This window comes from Rhinolophus ferrumequinum, chromosome 25 (assembly GCF_004115265.2).
Source record: "Rhinolophus ferrumequinum isolate MPI-CBG mRhiFer1 chromosome 25, mRhiFer1_v1.p, whole genome shotgun sequence".
Lineage (NCBI taxonomy): Eukaryota > Metazoa > Chordata > Mammalia > Chiroptera > Rhinolophidae > Rhinolophus > Rhinolophus ferrumequinum.
The window spans coordinates 12530986-12553554 of record NC_046308.1 but is presented as its reverse complement, the minus strand read 5'-3'; the positions used below and the strand labels follow the sequence as shown (position 1 = coordinate 12553554).

Sequence of the window (22569 nt, the reverse complement as noted above, 5' to 3'; positions counted from 1 at the left end):
AAAAAACATTTTGTGACATGTGAAAATTGTCTGAACTTCAAATAGTGCACATAAATAAAGCCTTATTAGGGCACAGCAGTGCCTGTTTTTCTCTGCCTTGTCTGTGACTTCTTTCACAGTACGGTGACAGAATTGAGCAGTTGTGACAGATACCACATGACCCACAAAGTCTAAAGTATTTATTGTCTCGCCATTTACAGAAAAAGTTGGCTGACACTTTCACAGACTGTAATCTCAACTTCATATTTGTACATATTTGTTGAATATTTGTCGTAGCTGTGAGGTTCAAGACCATGTCCATTTTGCTCACCGTTGTCTTTCTAGTTCTGAATACAGAATCGATCGTCAATTCTGGTGAGGTTGTTGTAACCCGGATGTCCTGGGAGTGATTCTCCATCTTCCGTTAACGAGTGCATTGCAATCGTAGAAGAAGAATGAGGAGTTCTTCTCCTCGTTGATGCACTGAAATTGCAGTCGTGGACCAGGCTGCCCTTCCCAGGTATTCTGCCGGGAGTCCCTAAGGAATGCCGTGTTCCTCAGATCTGTTTTAATGGTCTTTCTCTGGGTTCCAGCTCCTAAGTTACCTGTGGGACATCTCATTGCCTTAGCCCCAAACCTTTTACTGGCTGCCTGGTAGCCTGGAGGTCAGAGGAGGAAAGTATATCATAGAAAGTGTAGCTCCCGGGGTTCATCCATCGTACTCACGGGCATTCCAACTGCTGCCCCCCTCTGTTGCCACGTATTGTGGGGTCAGCCTGTTTCCCACAATCGGTGGTGCCTCTGACCATCTCTTCCCCAAATCAGGGTCGAAGTCCCCAACTCCCACTTTGTTGCAGAGAGAGAGGAGAATCCTTCCTTCCATGAGGACCCAGAAGTATCTTTAGAGAGATGCATCTGTGCCCTCACTGATGTTCTTTTCAGAAAAGGCCTTTGCTTCCGCTTTGCTAAATTCAGAGGGCCCCACGCGTGATTCTCCCCAAACAAATAGGAGGCTTCCCTCCTCTTCTTCCTGTGATGAGGTTAACCTCTATCTAGGAGCAACTGAAAAAATACTGATGGCTTTAAAATAGGGGTTTGTCTTCCACTTTAAGCCTACAAGATGGTACAAAATCAGGGGTCCAGTTTCATAACATAAATGAATAAATGAATGATTGAATGTACTCTATCTGCACAAACAGATGTATATGGTAAAATATAACGATCTGTGTAATTTTATGTAGCATATGTAATATATGTAGTGTATAGTACTATATAAATATATATGAGATCGGACAATTAAGTTCGCGAACTCATCCTAGAAGAAGTGCTACATATCTCATTGCTGATATCACTATGGTCACCTTCCAAGGACTCCCCTTGGGAAGCTATGCACTGATGCCAGTACCTAGTCCACCCTTCAAAGCAATTTTGGAACTCTTTTTGGAATAACCATCAGAGCTGTCGTCGTATTACCCCTGACGTCCTGAATATCATCAAAATATCTTCCTTTCAATATTTCCTTTATCTTCGGGTAAAGAAAGAAGTCATTGGGGGCCAGATCAGGTGAGTAGGGAGGGTGTTCCAATGCAGTTATTTGTTTACTGGCTAAAACCTCCCTCACAGACAGTGCCGTGTGAGCTGGTGCATTGTTGTGATGCAAGAGCCAGGAATGGTTGGTGAAAAGTTCAGGTCGTCTAACTTTTTCACGCAGCCTTTTCAGCACTTACAAATAGTCAACTTGGTGAAGTGTTTGTCCAGTTGGTACAAATTCATCATGAATAATCCCTCTGATATCAAAAAAGGTTAGCCACATCGTTGCAACAAGTTCGCGAACTTAATTGTCAGACCTCATATGTACTTTATATAGTACATCATATAGTCAAACATATTTACTACATATAATCAGTTATGTGCAATTACTATAAATATTAAATTATTCTAAAACTTCGGTACTTTCTTGTTAGTGACCAGTGATTGTTACTCGTATCATAGGAATTCCAACCCAGGGTGGTTAGTCTGTGTTTCAGAACTCCTGGATTTGCTAATCCCAAAGTTGTGAGATGAATCTCCAAGTGGGCACTTGGCTGCCCTCTTTCCACGCCCACAGTCTGGATTCCTTTTCCAATGTTGGCCAGCTCTCGTGTTTCATAATGATTTCTATAGTCCACAGGATTGGGGACAAAGAAGGTGAGGGGGTGAAGACAGGACCAGTGTGGGTATAGATGGGTGACCTGTACTTCCTGGAAATGTTCTTCCAAGTGTGTGCCCTACGGGTGGCCGGTTATTCTGGGCTCTTGAGCCTATGGGAGTGTGATGGCGTTAATCACATCACTTGTGCTGCGTGAGCGCAGATGGATAAAGTGGAGACCCAGGAAGCTGGAGGAAGGAAAGAGAGGCATTGGGCGGCTTCACCGGCTGAGCGAAGCACCTTGATGTTGCAGTAGTGGTGTTTGGTTAGCTGCTGGCTGCAAGGTCCTTCTGGGGACAACAGCCGTGATCAAAGAGACAGTGGCATGGGCAGAGGTGGTGGCAGTGGTGTTGGCAGCGGTAAGAATGATGCCTGTTTATGTCTCTCTTCTTTGCTATTGATTCTTACAATGAAAGTCAAAATTCATTGTATATGTTTAAGAAGCAACGGTGAGAGGGGAAAAGTTGGATTCAATCATAGAGATTTCATTTAAAAATTATCTGTGGAGCTTCTCTTATGACTAGATTCTAGATTCTGGGAAGAGAGGGAGAATGAAACAGACTTCCTCTTTCCTGGAACTTATGAACAGATGAGCAAATGAGGAAGATATTTTCAGACAGTGATAGGGGCAATGAAGAAAATAAAACAGAGCATGGAGTAAATGGGTAGGAGGTTAGTTTAGCAAGAGATGATCGTTATTCACATTTTCATGTGCACGCTTTTCAAGGTGTTTTTTTGCCTCAGTTTTTGTCCTTCTCTTTCCCTTCAGATCTAATCATCTATCTAAAAAATGGGATCATGATGGATATTCTGTGTTGTGACCTTTTTTTTGTTCACTGAATATATTGTGAACATCTTCCTGTTTCATCGTTTATTCATCGGCATCTTTAGCTTACGGATGCAGAGCAAGTAATCGTGTAGGCTGTACCACACTGTATGTCCCTTATGACTGCACGTAGGTCACTTAGGTTGCTTCTAGTGTGTCGTTGCTCAAGCAGTAGTTCGCCGTAATCAGAAGTGTCTGGACGCTGATGGGAACCACTTTGAGCACCTCTTGTAATTGTAGAAGTCAAACGTGACTTGTACTTATCTTTTGTTAGCGATATATATTGAGTATTACAATTTTAATAGTTTTTTTTTCTTTCTAAAAATGTCTATACAGTTTTTGGCACCGTGTGTGTGTGTGTGTGTGTGTGTGTGTGTGTGTATACATATATATCTGTATGAACATAACAAGTGTTGGCAAGGACGTGGAGAAATTAGAACACTCATACATCGCCTGTGGGAATATAAAATGGTGCAGTCTTTGTGAAAAACAGTTTGGCAGTTCCTCAAAAAGCTAAACTTAAAATAACTACACAACCGAGCAATTCCACTTTTAGGTATATACCCAAAGAATTGAAAACAGGGACTTGTATGCCGGTATTCATTGTAGCAGTTTTCACAATAGCCAAAAGATGGAAATAACTCAAGTGTCCACCACCGGATGAATAAACAAAATGTGGTGTATATATATATTCCACAGATATATATTCCATATATATACACACACATATATATGTAGACAATGGAATATTATTACATACAATGGAATATCATTATATACAATGGAGTATTATTATATACAATGGAGTAGTATTCAGTCGTACAAAGGAATGAAGTTCTGGTTCGTGTTACAACATGGATGAACTGTGAAAACATGATGCTAAGTGATATAAGCCAGACACAAAAGGACAAATATTATATGACTCCACTTACATGAAATACATAGAATGGGCACATTCGTAGAGACAGAAAGTGGAATAGAGGCTACCACGTTCCAGAGAATGGGAAGTTACTGCTTAATGTGTCCGTTTGGAGTGTTGAAAAAGTTCTGTCGTGATGATGGTCGTACAATGGTGTGATTAATGCCAATAAATTGTACACCTAAAAATGGTTAGAACAGAAACTTTTATGTTATCTATGTTTCACCACAATAAAACCAAACCAAACAGCATGGCTCTCCCATCCCTACCTCCATTCCTTTGCTCACACAGTTTGCTCTTCTCGGGGGGAGGGCACTCTTTTTTTTAAATTAAATTTATTGGGGGTGATAATGGTTAGTAAAATTACATAGATTTCAAGTGTACAGTTCTGTATTACATCATCTTTATATCACGTTGTGTGTTCACCACCCAGAATCAGTCTCCTTTCATCACCATATATTTGACCCTCTTCTAACACCCCTCTCCCCGCTGCCCCTCTGGTAATCACTAAACTGTCGTCTGTGTCTATGAGTTTTTTTTTCTTTGTTTGTCTTGTTCCTTTGTTGCTTTCAGTTTTATATCCCACATGTGAGTGAAGTCATATAGTTCTTGACTTTATCTGTCTGACTTATTTCACTTAGCATAATAATCTCAAGCTCCATCCATGTTGTCCCAAATGGCAGTATTTCATCTTTTCTTATGGCAGAATAGTATTCCATTGTGTATATATACCACAACTTCTTTATCCATTCATCTATCGAAGGACACTTTGGTTGTTTCCATGTCTTGGCCACCGTAAATAAAGCTGCAATGAACATCGGAGCACATATATCTTTGTGGATAAATGTTTTCAGATTTTTGGGGTTAGATACCCAGGAGAGGGATTGCTGGGTCATATAGTAATTCTTAATTTTTTTGAGGAACCTCCATACTGTTTTCCATAGCAGCTGTACTAATTTACATTCCTTGGTGGATACTTTTACATTTCCCTCTGTTGAAACCCCGTTCCATTTTCAAGGCCCATTGCAAATGGTACCACCTTCCTTGGTGACTTTTCTTGTTGTCCCTCCATTTGTTCACAAATCAACGTGATCTTTAATTTTTTTGAGCGTTATGTTCCTTTTGCACTGTTTCCTTGCCTTCAGCCCCTATTAGGTTGTAAATTCTTTGGGCAGAGGGACCTTACATACCTTATTCATCTTTGTATTATTCATTCAACAAATACTTATTGAGCTCATTACGTGCCAGCTTGCAACATAATGCTAGTATACCATGAAAGTTCAATTAATGTTAAACTGAATTGAAATGTCACAGGTGGTCTGAACTCCAGATTCTCCAAGGAATTTCAGAGTGGTATAACCTTCAGGAGGAATCATTTTCCTCCCTCCTTAAAAGCCTTGTTGGCTTTCATTCTTGGAAATATTGGACTATGACAGGCTGTTTTTCCTTTCTTCTGGGAACATCTATCACCCTTCTTTTGAGAAAACGTTTTCCTTTTCTCTTCCCCCAACTCCAACCCTTGTGATTTGAACAATCTGCCATGTTTCTTCCATTTCACTCTCTTGGTCACTGCTGATTGGTTCAAGGTGGACAACTGACCCAAGCTGGGCCAATCAGAGCTTTTCCCTAGGATTTTTAAAACCCGAACAGAGGAGGAGAGCCTGGGGGAAGCCAGAAAGCGCATTGCCATCTGTGTAAGAAGTTGGCATGCAGCAGCATAGGATATGAATGATGCACAGAGAGAAGAGGGGAGGTACAAAGAAAGAGCCCCTGGTGCCACTTGCACCAGAGATCCAAATGCATCTTTGTCCACCCATAGCTTGCTGTTTCAGCCATTTATTGTATTCCTCGAGGCAGCAAACTCCCCTCTAGTCTAAGTTAGTCTGAGTTGGGATTCCATCACTTGCAACCAAATCATCATACCTCTCTGAGTCCCCATTTTCTCATTATAAAGTGATGATAATAGAATTGTTATGGATATTTGAAAAAATGATGCACGTAAAGTGCTTACGATAGTGTCTGGCTCATCGTACGTGCCCAGTAAATGTTAACAGTGATTACTGTTTGAATCAGCACCCATCGGGCCTGAGACAATGTGGGTGCTCAACTGAATAAGAAACGAGACAGCTTCAATTCTTCTTCCAGCTGTGTCCAAGAGAAAAGGACCATTCTTCATGACTTTACTAGCTCTCTGCTTCCGGTCCTCATTCGGCTCAGCCATGCCTCCTTCTCTGATGACGATCTGAGTTCTCAAGGTCCCTCACCATTTTCAGCCAGGTCTCAGTGAGGTATCTCCCACCACGGGGGCCTGAGACACAGATGGGCTTAGTCCATACCCAATGGAGCCCCACCTCACTCCATTCCCATTTGGCTGCAACTGGTAGGCAGACACTCAGTGCACGGCTCCAAGGCTTAATTGCATTCTGCTTGGGTGTTGCCAAACACTAAAACCTTGCTGTTGGAGTTAAGTGTTTTGGGAAATGGGCTGTATTATTTCACTGACTGAGGCTTGAAAAGCAGGGACTGCTGAATGGGCTGTCAGAGCCAACCCTGACCTCCAGTTGGCTTACCTGTATTTACCAGGGAGGATGTATTGAAATGCTCAGTGTGAGCTCTGTTAATTGGAAGACGTCTTGCTCCTGTAATGGCATTTAGTGGCACATAGTAGGCTCTCAGTTGTTATTTTAAATGTATTATAAATTGCTCAAGACATTAAAAGTATAATAACAGCAAACACTTAAATCATTGTTATACTGTGCCAGACACTGTTTTAAGCACTCTACCTATACTAACTCAGTGGTTCACAAACGTTGCTGCATGTTCCAATGACCTGGGTGATTTAAAGATGTCCTGACGCTCAGGCCACACCCTGCACCAATGAAATCAGGATCTCTGCACCCAGAGTTGTAAGAACTCCCCTGATATTCAAATGTTGAGTGTGAGACTTGTGAATGAACTCATTTCGTCCTCACTAGTCTGTGAAGCAGATGCTGTGACTTCCCACATTGTACAGTTGAAGAAACTGAAGCACAGCAGACAGGTTAAGTGACTTACCCAAGGTCACACAGGTGGTAAATGTCAGAGCCAGGATTAGAACCAGGCTCTCTGGTCCCAGAGTCCATGCTCTTAATGTACAACATTACAACTGCAACACTGCACTACACCCTACAGCAGAAGCCTGAGTGTCTCCCTCTAATGCTCTGGCCCCATCCAACTCCCTGCCGATGCCTCTTCTCTCGTGTTTTCTCCTGGGCATTTCCAAAGTCTCCTCATTGGTCTTCTTGGCTTTGGTTTCAGGGCCTCTAATTCAGCTCTGTCCAATAGAATGATCATGCATGCCACAGATGTATGTAATTTTAAAGTTTCTACGAGTCACATTAAAAGAGCAAACAAGCAAGTGAATTAAATCTCAATACGATATTCTATTTAACCCAACAAACCCAAAATATTATCCTTTGGATATGTAATCAATATTAAGAAATATTAGCGAGATACTCTACATTTCTTTTCTCATTTAAGTGTTCAAAGAGCCATGTGTATTTTATGGTTACAAGACATCTCCATTTGGACCAGCCGAATTTGATATGCTCAGAAACTGTGGCTACTCTCCTGCGCAGTGAGGCTCTAACCCATCCTCCACCCTGCAGCTAGAATGAAGCTTCTGAAATGTAAATGTTGCCAGCTCTCAACAGGTTGAAACATGTCCCTGGTTCCTCTTTACTTTCAAAATAAGTCCACAAGGGCCTCTGTGATCGGGTTCCAGTTCACCTCTCTAAACTGTCTTCTCACCATCTCTTCATGCATGGAGCCTCCATCCGTAACAAACATCCTTCTTTTCTCCCAAATACATCGTTGTCTTTCAGGTGTCTGTGCCTTTGCTCAGATGTTTTCCTTTACCTGGAATGTCACTCCTTCTCTTTCCACTTCTTTAGAAAACACTTTTCTTTCCAAGACCCAACTCCAATGCCTTCTCCTTCTAAAACCTTCCAGGATTTATCTAGGAAGAGTTAGTCCAACCTTCCTATGGATTCACGTGGTACTTTGAACATAGCTTTTATCACATTTGTGGGTACCTGTCCATGTACTTGCTTCCCTCACAAGGCCAAGTGCATCACCAAGGAAGGACCATAGCTTGTCTATCTGTCCACTCGCAGTGCCTTTCTCACTAAATGCGTGTCAAAGGGGACAGGCACATTATATTACACCAGTCCCATTCATTGATTCTTATCACTTGCCTGGTTTGTAGAAATGTTTGTTTGGGGAGCCTCATGATCTAACCCTCTCCTTTTACAGATGCGGAAACTGAGGTCCCATCAGAGAAAAGAGCTCAAGCTTGCCGTCTGGCCCATTTCCTGGCTAGCCCTACTCAGCCATCCTACTGTTCACAGGTAAGTTTTCTGGAAATGTAAAATGATATTAGCTTGGAGAAGAGAGGAGAAGGAAAGGGAAAGTGCTTTATGTCATCAGTGGTTTCTGAAATAGTACAGTGTAAATAAAATGGGTATAAATGAGACCGCATTTCAGATGCCCTAGAGTTGCTGGATGTGTGATGGAATCCTCTTATGAGTTCTGGTATAAAGAGAAAAAAGCATGAAGTTTATGGTTTTTGTACGTTTTCATCCCTCGTGGGTCGGGACTGCTCACGAGGGAGAAGCCCCGCTGTTTCGGCAAAGCTGTGTCCCCCTAAGTAAAACTGTTGGAGGTGGATTTTATCGCCTCTTGGATCCCTGAAGCATCAACCCTCTTTGTTGTCACGGCTGAGAGAGATGATTAGATGATTAGAAGGTGCTCAGAAGAGCCAGCTCATGGCGATGACTAACAGACATTGCGGAGTGTTGCTTCACGCTGTTTCATTCAGGTTCTGGGCCATCTGACTTCCGGGTAGTCTCAGCCGTTTGGAAATGTGACCATTAAACTGTGACTAGGTATAAAGAAAACAACTTGATGTAAAAGTAACTTTCTAATTGAACAAGTTTGGCCCATTGTTTCTCTTGGCAATCCCAGTTTGGTTGGAGAGAAGCCAGAGAGCCAGAGGAGGCAGAGGAAGGGTTAGTGAGAAACGCCGTTGTCTGGAGATTTAGTACAAGTTCAAGTAGCAAATCTCCTGGTACCCGAGAGCGTCCCTGGGGTACAGAGAGAGCAACGCCGATTTCAGAGGCGTGCCCAGTGTTCTAGAATTAACATGGCAGGAGATTTTAGAAGATGCATTGATAAAAACCGAACTCACAGATACAGAGAACAGACGGGTGGTTGCCAGAAGGAAATGGTGGGGGTGGGGGAATTGGGTGAAGGTGGCCCAAAGGTACAAACTTCCAGTTATAAGATAAAGAAGTCCTGGGGATACGAAGTGCAGCATGGTAACTATAGTTCACAATACTGGAGTGTATACAGTTGTCCCCCTTAATGTGTGCTTTCGCTTGCCAAGTTTTCAGTTGCCTGCGCTCAACTGCGGCCTGAAAGTATTAAATGGAAAATTCCAGAAATAAGCAATTTGTAAGTTTTACACTGCGTGCCATTTGGAATAGCGGGCTATACTGAGTAGTGTGATGAAATTACGCACTGTCCCGCTCCGACCCACCCAGGACGTGACTTCTCCCTTTGTCCAGCCTCCATGCTGTTTACCCTCCCACCCATTGTCACTTAGTAGCGGGCTGCGTTATCACATCGACTGTCGGAAAAGTCACCCTTATTTTACTTAATAATGGCCCCAAAGCGCAAGAGTGGTGAGGCTGGCAATCCCGACATGGCAGAGGGAAGCTGCGAAGTGCTTCCTTTACGTGAAACGGTCTGTGTGCAGAGGAAAAAACCCAGAATATGCAGGGTTCAGTACTCGCTGCGGGTTCAGGCATCACCGGGGATCTGCTGTATTTTCAGGTTGCTCAGAGAGTAGATCTTAAACGCGCCCATCTCAGGAAAACACTTGTAACTATGTGTGGCTGGCGAGGGGTGTGAACTAGACTTACTGTGGTGATCCTTTCACAGTATATATTTATATCAAATCTTTCTGTTGTACACCTAAAAGTAATACAATGCTATATGCCACTTATATCTCAGTTGATGAAAACAATTAAAAACAGGGGGAAAAAAAGAAGAGGCATTGTAGTGTCTTAGATGTAAGCCTGGGAATGAGAAGATAATGAGGCCGTTATTAACCTCTTCATATCGTAGAACTCGCACTTCCGTTGCTTGTCCTGGCTTGGTACCTTTCTCAGTACAGGCTGGGTATATAGGCCAGGGTTTATCCACATCTAAATTACTGGTAATGCTTACCACATACTTTTGTGACGATAACTGTAAACAGATGGAGGCGAATACAGTCCATAATATTGTGACAACTTTGCACGGTGACAGATAATTACTAGACTTACGGGGATGATCCCGCTGTAAGGTATAAAAATGTCGAATCATTCTATAGTACACCTGAAAGTAATAATAGCATTGTCTGCGAGTATATAGCATATCCTAAAATAAAACCAGATAGCTATAAATACACATCCCAGGATTTTCTTCTGGTCTCCAATGGGTCATCTTACGTACCACACACCCCCACCGCCCCAGTTTGGAGACTGTGGAGTTAAGACGTTCAGTTACCCAGAACCTCTTTTCACAGTAGACACGCGAGAGTTGGCTCTGATAACATTCCCTACCTTACGTTTGTTTCATGCTCTTTTAAATCCAAATGGGCACTTTCACACCTGCCGCAAAGCTGAGTGATAAAACATCTGTGTTCTTAAGCCTTTTCCTCTTGATTGATATTGTGGGTTTAACTCAGGATTTCCTCTTAGCTTTACCTGCCTGACGTATCTGATGATAAACTCGCCTTCCCCCCCACTACTGCCCTACCAGCTTGGGGGAGGATGGGTGCTTCCTCAGGGGTGTCTAGAATTTGGCTATGCTTGTCCATACATTCCTTTTCTCTCTCTTGTTACATTAATTCGATCCAGGTGTTCAAATGATGTAACCCATGTTTATCATCTCTCTTACTGCATTTTCCAGCTTGGTTTTCCTCTCTTTGTTGGCAGTCTCTCTGTGTGTGGTGGTTTTCAGAAACTCTAGGCTTATTTTTATCCTTATCGTCAACAATTCCAGAAAAAAAGCTCCTTGTGGTCATCAACCCAACAGAAGTTCAGGGATTGACTTTTCCCCCCACTTAGCCATCCGGTAACATCCGGTAACCATCAGTGTGTTCTATGTATCTATGAGTCTGTTTCTGTTTTGTTTGGTGTTTTTGTTGTTGTGGTTGATTTTGTTCTTTAGACTCCACATATAAGTGAGATCGTATGGCATCTGTCTTTCTCTGATTTATTCCACTTAGCATAATACCCTCTAGGTCCATCCATGCTGTTGCAAATGGTAAGGTTTCATTTTTTATGACCGAGTAATATTCCATTGTTTACAAGTATATGTACCACACCTTCTTTATCCAGCCATCTACTGATGGACACTTAACATATCTTGGCTATTGTAAATAGTGCTGCAGTGAACATAGGGGTGCATATATCTTTTTGAATTAGTGTTTTGGATTTCTTTGGATAAATACCCAGGAGTGGAATTGCTGAGTCACGTGGTAGTACTATTTATAATTTTTTGAGGAGTCTCCAAACTGTTTAACCTTGGGTGTCCCTGACCCCAGACTGCCTCTTTTTGCAACTCAAGCAAGGTGTTATCAGGCAACGTCTTTAGACCCATGCAATGAAATCTGATTCTGGCTGATTTAACCCTGAGTTTTTACACGGCTACCTCCAAGAACATGAAGGGCTGTTTGCCAAAGCCTAGGTCACATGATCACATGCAAGCTGCAAGAAAGCCTAAGAAGTTAAGTTCTGACTTTTTCAACTTTTATAATAGGAGGAAGATTCATCTCATCAAGTACAAGATTCTCAAAAAAAAAAAAAAAAAAAAAGGAAAGGAAAGGAAAGGATTTCAGATGCTAGCCACAAGAAAATATGTAAAAGTGTCCTCTAGAGAAAGCTCCCTGGGATAAGTACCAGCTTAGCTGAGTCAACACCTATCCACATCCCATATTTTACCAGTGAAGAAACTGAGAAGAAGAGTCTTCCAAGGCCACAAGCTTCGGAAAGAGGAGAGGACAGAGCTGGGAATAGGGAGCAGTGGGGTTCAGGAGGGGACCCAGAGGAGATCTTTGATGAGGTGGCGAGAGGAAGATGCTGAAAGCCTCAGCCAGAAGTTGCTGCTGGGTCAGAAGTGCTGGCAGCAGGGGAGAAGAGTGAACAGCGTTAATCTCCAAGCCTGGGAAGAAGGTGGGACCCAGCATAGGAGGGTGGTGTATGATAAAAAATCTGTCTTGAGTTGCCAGATTGGGAAGGTGGCTTTCTGTGTGCTCTGTCTGCACCACTTTCTCTGTCAACACCCCCATGTTGTCATAGCTAACATTGATCGAGTTCTTACTGGGAGTTGGATGCTTTACGCATGCCGTCTCATTGATTCCTTAGTGGTATACCCATTTTACAGATGAGGTATGTGGAAGTGAGGACACCTCCCAAGGTCACACAGCTGGTGAGAGCACAGTTAGCATCTGAATTCTCAATCTGACACTGGAACCTTCTCTCTTAACCATCATACTATAGGACCTTTCTGCACAGTCCTGGAGCATAGGGTCAAGATGTCTCTATTTTTATACTTCCGGCATCTCTCATGTGGCCTGGCACATGGTAGGTGCTACTCGAGCTCAAGTAGATGACAAGGTCTCACCTGGCTCAAACATTCCACGAACATCCATGAGCTGCCTCCCCACCTTCCACCCACCACACTGCACCCCTCCCTCCCTCAGCTCCCTCCTCTCAGTTGCCACCTCCCAGACTTGTTTTCCAATCAGTGTGAATCATTCTGCACCTTCACACACCTGCTCCCACGAACGCCTTCAAATCATGTAAAGGTGAAAGTGTCCCCAGTTGCCAGTTTTTTTCCCCCACCTCTGTTCTTAGGTTCTTGGGACTTTGGAAACGAAGGTGGCTCGTGAAGCACCTTACACTGGATCATGTCCTCCAACCGCATGACCTTGGGAGGTGTCTTCCCTCCCACATACCTCGTCTCGAATTCGTTGTGAGAAAATTTTATATCTTTGGTAAGAGTTTCACGTCTTTGGAAAGGTTTGGGCATAGTTAATTTCGCCATTTGGATGACGTAAATGGTTTTAAAAATGTAGTGTTCCTGAAGCTCTGGCTCTGACCCCCACCAAGATGACCAATTTGAATACCAAGACAAAAGCCTCTAAATTTCTCCCTGTGGCTCTTCTGTGGGACCTGGGAGGTGATGTATTTGCCTCCCCTTAGTCCCTAATATATTGCAGTAGTGTAAGACCGTCTTTTGTTTGCATAAATAAAGACCGCCTAAGCAGAGGAGGTCTTGCTGCTGGTAATACTTGCTGCCTTCCTTTTTGGCAGGTTATGTAATACTATGCCGGCAAGCATGATGGGAGCAGAATACTAATATCAGCCACTAGATGGTGCTGTAGCTCTGAGAAATAGGCTCGGAAAGTGGCACCCCATAAGGTGGGGTCAGTCTTGTGATTTCAGCATCTCCCCAGCCCAAGACAGACGGACACGTTCTGGACCTGGCTCTGCCACTTAGCGGCTATGTGACTGTTGGCAAATGACCTTAAGTTTGGGTATCCTTACTTGTAAGATGGGGATTATAACAAGCTCACCTCAGAGGGATGCTGTGAGCATCTGATATGACAACACTGGAGTATTATCTAATTTGCAAACTGGGGGATGCGATGCAAATAGAAGTTAACATGATGCCAGGAAGCCCCGCTGTCAGAGCTCTTCCTTGGGCGTGATTCTCAAAGCAAGATAACTTTTGTGACCTCCTCGTCTCATACAGTGAGGGCTGGGGGTCAGAGGGCAGCAGTTTGGGAAAGGAGGGAACTCAGAGTCAGCTGGGCCTGAATACAAACCACTTTTCGGAGCCTCCATTTCATCATCTGTAAAGTGGGTGAGCTCTGCTTTGCAGGATCACGGAGATACAAATGTCAAGCATTTTGTACAGTGTCTGGAACAAAGCAGTCCCTCAGTGGTTGTTAGACTGTGAGTGGTCCGCGTGATGCTTTTTGTGATGCTGTCCTCAGGGCCCTCTCTCCCCTCTTCTAGCCTCTCCTCCATCTGCCTACTTTAACAATCGTGGCCCATAGGATGTTGATGTCATGTTTTTGTCCCCAGTGCAGCCCTCTCTCCTGAGTTTTAGATCCCTCTACTCGACTGTCCCACAAGCATCTCCCACACCATGTGCTCAAAACAGAACTCATCAGCTTCTCATTCTGAACTTTCTTTTCCCCTCTCTCCTCCTGGTACATTCAAGACACCCTCCTCCACCCAATGGTCCAAGCTGGGAAACAGAATGTGATTCCTGGCACTCCTTCCTTCTGCCCACCCTTACCCACCACACCCAGTTCTGCTGCTCCCGCCTTTTAAATATCGGTTCGATGTCTCCCCATGCCTACTGCCACTGCTTTCCCCAGTCACTGCCGTAGCCTCCTCTGGTCTCCCTGCTCCCTGCCTTGCCATTTTATTCCCTGAATGCACATCTGGTTATTCCCCTGTTCTAAATCCTTCCATGGCTCCCAATTGCCAGTGAGTTGGTTGTAAACCTTATACGATGTCTAGAAGGCATCTAAAATCTGACTTCGACCTTCCGCCCAACCCTACACTGCCAACCTGATTTTACGGTCTAGCCATGCTCGTGTTTAGTTCCTCAAATGAAATGGTTCTTTTTGCCTCTAGGCCTTCTCCAGCTGTTCTACCTGGAACATTCTCCCCTCCCTCCTTCTCCACTTACCCCTTTCTCCCTGGCTCCTGCTCAGCTTCCAGGTGTCATCTCCCACTCGAGAAAGCCTTTACTGACATCTCAAGTGTGAGTTATGCCCCCGCCCCCATCACTCCCAGCCCTATGTTTCCTGGAATGTTCTTGTACTTGCTTTAATTTGGCAGCACTGCACTGATTCTCCAGAGGAACAGAATGTCAGCTGACATTTGATATATATACTCATATATGAGATATATATCAGTTTGTCACAGTCGCCATGCCATGTCTAGTGGAAAGCCAAATATGCATCCAAGACTTCTATAAATCTAGAGAGCTCATGGAATAGTGGTCTACCTCTGATTTCCTGCTCCAACTAAACTCTTTTATTGTACTCAGTTCTGAGTTAAAAGGACTACAAGTCATACAACTTAGTGAGAATGTAGGTAAGCGTAAGTTCAAGATCACAAGAGGTTAGATGATAATGAGCTGGTACACATTTTGAGATGACAGGAAATTAAGCTTCCTTATGCAACCAAGACCACCAGAAAATATATGAGGACTCCTAAGATGAGATTTTCTTGTATACTGTTTGCCTTGTTGGGGACTGCTCCATGCATGCATGCATCCATCCTCCCACCCACCCAACTACCCATTCATGGCTGTACATATAATGTTGAGAAATACACTCTAATTTCAGTGGTGTGAAATGAGGATAACATCAGTACCTATTTAACCAAGATATTGTGAGATTTAAATGATATGATCAGGTAATAATACCGCCCAACACCAGGCCTGTTGAATGACAAAAGCTCAATAAATGGTAACCGTTATTAGAATATGAATGTCACGCCCAAATTCCACAGCTCCAATGCTTTCACAGCTGGACGTCAAACATTCAGCTCAATTTTATTATCCAGAATTCGAGGAAGAGGAACAGGGTGAAGGAATCTGGAGAGGGAGTGGGCAGAGTCAAGCTGGACTAGTGAGGAACGGAAGGTGGAAACTGGGGTGTGAGGTCGAGGCGAGTTTCCGCCGGGAGGATCTCCCTGTAGGTTGTCACCAGCAGGCAGCCTCCACATGTGTCATATGGACCCTTCCTGTATCGTCGTGAGTACACAGGAGAGTAGGCAGGAAGCTGGAACGCCGTGTAGACTCGCCCTCCTCTACAGGGACAGCTGGTCGACCCAGGCCCAGACTACATCTGGGCACTGTGGAGCCGGATGGGGACGCTGATCCGGTTTTGCAGCCAATTGAGGTAATCCTCTTGCGGCATGTGGATGATTTGTTCTCGCACAAACTGCCGGGGCAAATACAGCGGCAGCCTCAGGTTTAGTGTGAAAGCGAGACCCCTAACCTGCCTCCCCACCCCCACCAGATCCCGGAGGACTTGTGACTGAGGCTGGTGGCCCCAGGGTGCCTCCAGCGACTCAGGTGTTCACGATGCCTTGAGCATCACGCTGGGGGTGGTTTTCTCAAGAAAAAGATCCCTTCCTAGCTTCCTGGTTCAGCAGGCTTGTTTTAAGTCCCTTCTTGTTATTATTGACTCAGAGAAATTTGGGGAGAGCAGGCCAACCCCGCTGTCTGCATTTTCCTTTCTTTTCTCCTCCTTAATGTCTTTTTAAGTCATTGGTCCTTAAACTTCTTGGGGTTCATAGATCCCTTTGAGAATTGATGACAACTATGGGCTTCCTTCCAGGAAAGGGTGGAGACGCCGAATGTAGGTTCACACAGATTCTAGTTGAAGACATCCCACGTCCAGGTTATCGGAAGTTCCGTGATGTTCTCACCGGGAGAGGAGTGAGCTAAGCTTTACCCACCAGAGCTGTGAACTCACCTCAGAAAATGGGGGAGGCCTCCATGTGCCCCCTCCTCTTCACGACTCAGAAATTGCCTTTTCCACACCCCCCATAAGTGGTAAGTGGAGGTAGGATAGTTGCCTTAGTTTTGGACTAGCCAGACGGAGTCTTTCCTGAAAGAGCCTCCTAGGATGCAGGGAGTGGAGTCTGGATGTAGGAAGTCATCCACAGGGTCATCTGCTGCCCCACTGCTGACCTTGCACCCATATACACACACCCAGGTCCGCGGTGGAAGAGCCAGCCCGGCATGAGGACATCAAGAGGCCTGAGGATGCCACCATTTGAGTCACTTCTTTATCTTGAGCTTTGAAAGTCCCATTAAAATGTACATATGCCATCTGATAAAAATGAAGGAAGTGACACCCTTATCTGTTAACACTTCAGTGCGGAGTCCCCCCGGCCCTCACTGATGCCTTTTGATGCACTAGGAACTTGCCGAGTGGGTGGTGATGGTAAGTTACCATTGCAAACCACCCGCTTGATAAAGATCTAAATCCGTAACTTGACCTTCAAAGGTCTGAGCAGACTGACCTCTGTAATCCCCACCTACCTACCTCCTTGCTCGCTTTCTTCCAAACCCATTGACGGCCATGAGTTCCTCCAACAAGTCAAGTTCTGTTCTGCTTTGGGGCCTTTGCACGTGACAAGGTCACGTGACAAGCCCTCTTCTATTAGATGATAAGCTCCCTGAAGGCAGGGATCTTGATGTCTTTTTCTTTGTGTCCCCAGCACCTGGATGTTGAGGGATGACCAAAGGAGGGTACCCAGGGCACTGTGAGGGGAAAGGATATGGTCGTTACCTCGATAGCTACGGCGATGTCTGGAGAGCACAGTTCCCAGATTCTCAGGTCCTGTAGCACCTTCAGGAGAACGTGGGGCCTGATCCTCAGGTCCAGGTTTTCCCCAAACTTCTGCAGTTTTGCCAGGATCTTTTTGGCGGGGCGGAAATTCTTCAGATCTTCGGGGAGTTTGGAGAGCAGATCAAAATACCTTCAATTTCAAGAAGAGAGGACCAGTTAGGAAGCTGCTGGAAGGCAGGTCTGTGCACCTCAGGTCCTCCACTCTCTCTACCACGTGTGTGATGTCCCCAGGGCAGCATCAGTCCTTATCTGGGGGACTTTCCTCCACCCTAAAGGTAAAGGGCCCCCAGGTCAGGCAAGCCATTAATTTTTAAGGGTAAAGGCTGGAGCATGATTTGCATCTTATTAAAAAAACAAATTAGAGACATGCTTTAAAGGGACTCATATATGATTTTTCTATCAAACAGACAATGTGAAAAGCTTACAAGAAAGGAAGGGACACTGAGATTCTGAAGCTTCACTTTTGAGAATTAATCAGGCCAGGGAGGACATGGGATACATCTGTGGGATACCCTCCCGAATGCAAGAGGCTCTCACACACAAGATGGAAGAAGAGGAGGAGGAAGTACTTATGTATTTTCCACAGCCCCGATAGTGAGTAAGCTTTGGCCACAGCTTTGTGTGTTCCAGTGGGTTTTGAGAACCTTTCTGCGCGCTGTGACAGAGCGTGCGAGTGGTTTGGGAATCCATTCTCAAGATGGAGGGAACAGGGTCAATTCTAACTTGGAGGTGGTTCAGGTGGGATCAAGGTTTAAGGCATCTCTCTGAAAAAGGGGGAGGATGGAGTCTCTTTTATTAAAAAAAGGTTTTAGTTCTCCGATATATATGTACCCATTGTGGAAAAATTTGAAGAAGAAATTGATCATCCACCATACATTTTGGGCTCATTTATATTTTATGATACATATTTATGTATGTATTCATGTCTCTTTGTAAGCTCCCATTCCACATTATTAAAAATCACGGAAGGGATTCTGGGTACATTTTTAGACTTTCTCATCTTACTCTTAGGTCTCGATTTACTTGCCCTGCCAGGATTACCGTATTTTGCTGTGTATAACACACTCCCGTGTATAATGCACATCCACGTTTTTGGCCCAGTCTTTCAGGGACAAAACCTTTTGTTTTATTTTTTTAATTCAAATTTTTATTTGTTTACATTTAGGTACTGTTTTTTTGTATTATAAAGGAATTTTAGCATTTATTTTTTTAACCTATTATGGTACAAGTAATTTTATGTAACAAATAGCTACAAAACACAAGAACAGATACAAGGTACAAGAAATTTTATGTACGTAACAAATTTATGATATTTACGCATCATAGAAGGCCAAGAACTCTTCGTTGTTGCAAGTTTGTCGTAAGGTTAGCAAAACCAATGATCATATTCCAGGGTATTATTTTGCGTGCGGATATCATTATTGATTTCTAGAGTTACATTTTTAACTCATAAGCATAAACAAAAGAATTAAAAACATATATATATATATATATATATGTATGTATGTATGTATATAGATATGGAATTAGTACTACCCATGTATAGAGTACATCTTTATTTTTCCCTCACAAATTTGGGCAAAAAAGTGTGCATTATATACGGCAAAATACGATAGGTTCGTGAAATCAGTTCATCAGACTCCAGTTCTGTGTTGCATATGAGCATAAAGACTGGGATCAGACAGGGGTTTAAATCCCGAACTTTCCTTGTTTGTAAAGTGGGGGTTGATATGTGCCCTTCAGGATTTTTGTCGGGAATAAAATAGATAATTTTTGAAAATTGCTTAGGGTGATGCCTGCCATCCAAGAATTACTCAATTCATGTTGCTCTTTGCTATCTATCAGCCCTGTGCTGGGGCCTAGTGTTTCCAGGATATGCCCTCCTCGTTTTGTATCCTTAAGGGGTTAAATTATTTGGGGACTAGAATAATTGTCCCAGAGACCTCAGACTTGGGAAGTTTTCAGGTTGGTTTGCCTCATCTGCCGCTCCCCTAGGGGCTGGCAAGTTGGTCCTTATTTGCAAGTCTGAATCAAACACAAGATAAATATGGAAAACAGAGCTGGTTGGCTTATCTGTGGTTTAGGAACTGAGGGGTTCTTGCCTGAGTTTGGGGGGCCCTATTGGTAGCCAAGGACAGTTTTGGAGCGATGCCTCGCTATGTCTTGAAGGAGAATAGGATCAAATGTGATTTTGTACAACAGCCCTCCCCCTTCACCCCCTTCAAGGACCATCTTATCTGGTTCTCAGGATCTTTACCAGTGGTCTGCAATTTCGTTTGCATCTCCTTTTACCATGGAGACCTGATGTCTCATTTTTGCTATATCCTGTTTAAAATCCGAGACAAGGACAAAAGAATGGAACTTCTGGAGACCTCTCTCTTCTTGGCGCCTGCATTACAGGTTGTATGAAAAAGAGGAAGAAGAATCAGATTCTGACTTAAACACTTTTTCCTTCACCAGGTCCCTCGTAACCATCCCAGCCACTCTTTAATTTACAGTCGGGCTCTGGCCACAAGAGGATGCAGCTCTCTCCAAGGTTCTGAAATGTTCATTCCTTGCCAAAACCAGTCATTTTTTAAAAAGTCAGTGCTCATTTTCTGTCTACTTTTGATTATATTTACATAACTTTCTCATCTGTAAAATGGAGGATAATAAAGGTTCCTAGCTTTCAGAGGTGAGGTTTAAATAATATAATGTGTGGAAAGTGCTGAGCTTAGCGCCAGACACATAATAGATTTTTAACTCATGTTGGTTCCTCTCTTCCCTCTCCCCTTAGCATTTTGTGTATATGTCCTATCTTTCTAAAGAGACTTTATATTATAAATATAACCATATCACTCACCTATATATGAATTTCAATGTCTTCCCATTTTAGTCAGAATAAAGTCCTCTGAGTAATTTGCCCTCTAAGGCTCTGGATTATTCAGCGCCTACAACATTTTCCACCTTCATCTCCATCCTTCCCGTCTCTTTTCTCCCAGCATTTTATGCTTTGGCTCATGATCAAAGTCTCTGAGATAAAGTTCAACCTCCACAGCGAGGCTAGTAAGACTTTTTATGATCTGGCCTCTATCTCTGATTACCTTGCAAGCAACCTAAGTCCCAGCCACACCTGGCTATCCTGGCATATCCTGGCCCATTGTGCCCCTTCTGGCCTCTGGGACTTTGCTGTTGCTTTCCCCTGAAACTCTCTTCCCTTCTATTTTTCCTGTGTGACTTCCACCTTTTGAATTCCACCTTTCCTACTTAACCACACAGTGACCTTCAACAAGAGACATCTCTGAGCCCACTTTTCTCATCTATAAAATGGGTCTAATAATAGCACCTACTCCACAGGATTGTTGTGAGGACTAGATTATAAATAAACACAAAGTTCTTACACCCATGACGGGTACCTAGTAAGTGCCCTGGAAATATCGTCTATTTTTATTAAACTGAAAATGCCGTTTCCTCCAGGAATACCTTTCTGATTGCTGTCACAGGCGAGGCAGGACATCCTTTTCCTGTGTTCCCTTAGCCCCCTTGCTTACTGCCCCTGTTCACCCTCATCACCCTGTGTGGTAATTGTATATTTACTTGCCTGTCTCCCTCACTAAACTGGGAGCTCCCAGAAAGCAGGGACAAATCATCCCCGAATCCGTGGCCTAGAGCAGGTAGTCCATGCACGCAGAGAGGGCAAAGGGTCACCGGGCAACCTTCCCTGAATGGATGAGTTCATTGGAGTGAGTGCTCACTGTACTCAAGGGGTAGCCTGGGAAGGAAGGAGGTTACTGGGTTGTCAGAACAGAAAAGTTTCTAATGGCCTCCAGGGACGCTTAAAATCAAGTTCCAAGTCCTAAGTTATGACCTGCATGGCTGTGCACGGTGCAGCTCTCACCCACCACTTCTCTGTCCTCTTCACATTTTCCATGTCCCTTTCAGCCTCAGGACTGTCTGTGCCCTTTTCCTGCTGCCTGGAATGTCCTCCCACTCTCTTATCACACCACCAGCTCCTCCTCCTTCAGGGCTCAGCCTTAAACTCTCCTCCTTAGAGAGGTCCTCCCAGATTACCCCACCGGAATTAGGTCCTCATGATTTCTCTCTCTCTCATAGCACCCCGTTCTCTGCCTGTGGAGCAAGGATGATCATTTCGACCTGTTCAGTAATTTCGTTATTTTGATTCTGCTCGTATTATCCAGGAAAGGCTCTAAGCTCTCTGAGGGCAGGGAACAGGTCCTCCTCAAAGCCCCAGCCCTAGGCATCGAGTGGGCATCGCGTAGGTGCCAGATGAATGTCCTTTGAGTGAATGGATGTACGAGTGGCCTTACTTCATGAGGATTTCCATCTTGTCCTGGAGACAGAAGCTGGCCTCCTGGGCCACGCTGTAAAACTTGGCCCTCATGGTGGTACACACGTCACTCTTGCAGTGACTGATGTCATGGGTGGTGCGGCTGTGGACACAGAAGAAGGGCTTGGGGCATCAGGCCTAAGGGACAGACCCATGAGGCTGGGCGCTCTGGAGCCTCCCCCGGCATCCCCTGGATGTAGGAAGGACAGATCTCAACACCACCAGGCTGCCAGGGCAGGTCTTACTCCATGAGCCCCCAGGGAGAGATCAGGTCATGTGAGCCCAGCAAATGTTCAGGACCATGAGATGAAGATGGAATTTGGAGCTGGGCGATTTAGTTTCCAACTCCAGGGCCACCCTTCGTGATGTGGGTCAGGCAAGACATTTCACTGGCCAGGTTTTAGTCTGCTTATCTGTGGATGGGATGCTGTTCCCTGCTCATAGGATTGCTTTTGAGGAACAAGCAAGATAACCAAGACGGACCGCGATGCCCAGAGCCTGGCACCCCGGAGGCACCTGTCGCCGTTGTCTGTGTGGTCCTTGGCATGTGGCCCATGAGCCCCTTGCCCCAGGAGTCCCTTGTCCTTCACCAGTGTCTGTGGCTACAGGAGCCTGGTCTGCCTTGGGTTGTTTCCACTCCCCTGGGGAGTCAGAGGGTGTGGTCGCCACCATCCCTCTTGCCTGGCTCCTTCCATTGCCCACTCGCTTACCTTTTAGACTTCTTCTGGATTGGTTGGCTGTGGCTTTCTCCGCTTGTACTGCTGGATCTGTCGCTGAAACACAAAGGGATGGTTTCAAGTTGCCTGGAGCCCACTTTTCACAAAAAGGGCACCTTCAGGGTTCCCGTGAC

At 44.5% G+C, this 22569-nt stretch overlaps 1 protein-coding gene across 3 annotated transcripts in view; it reads right to left on the bottom strand.

Annotated features, from left to right (window-relative positions):
• Positions 1 to 15586: 15586 nt before the first annotated feature.
• Positions 15587 to 22569, bottom strand: part of CCDC60 (coiled-coil domain containing 60) — a 128332-nt gene continuing 121349 nt past the window's right edge. For all 3 annotated transcript variants that reach the window (XM_033097133.1, XM_033097136.1, XM_033097135.1), the window contains exons 10-14: positions 22430 to 22492; positions 21700 to 21822; positions 19650 to 19781; positions 17333 to 17522; positions 15587 to 15973 (exon numbers count right to left, since the gene is read on the bottom strand). In XM_033097133.1, coding sequence (XP_032953024.1) covers positions 15872 to 15973; positions 17333 to 17522; positions 19650 to 19781; positions 21700 to 21822; positions 22430 to 22492 — 610 coding nt within the window. In that variant the 3' untranslated portion in view covers positions 15587 to 15871. The remainder of the gene's footprint in view (positions 15974 to 17332; positions 17523 to 19649; positions 19782 to 21699; positions 21823 to 22429; positions 22493 to 22569) is intronic.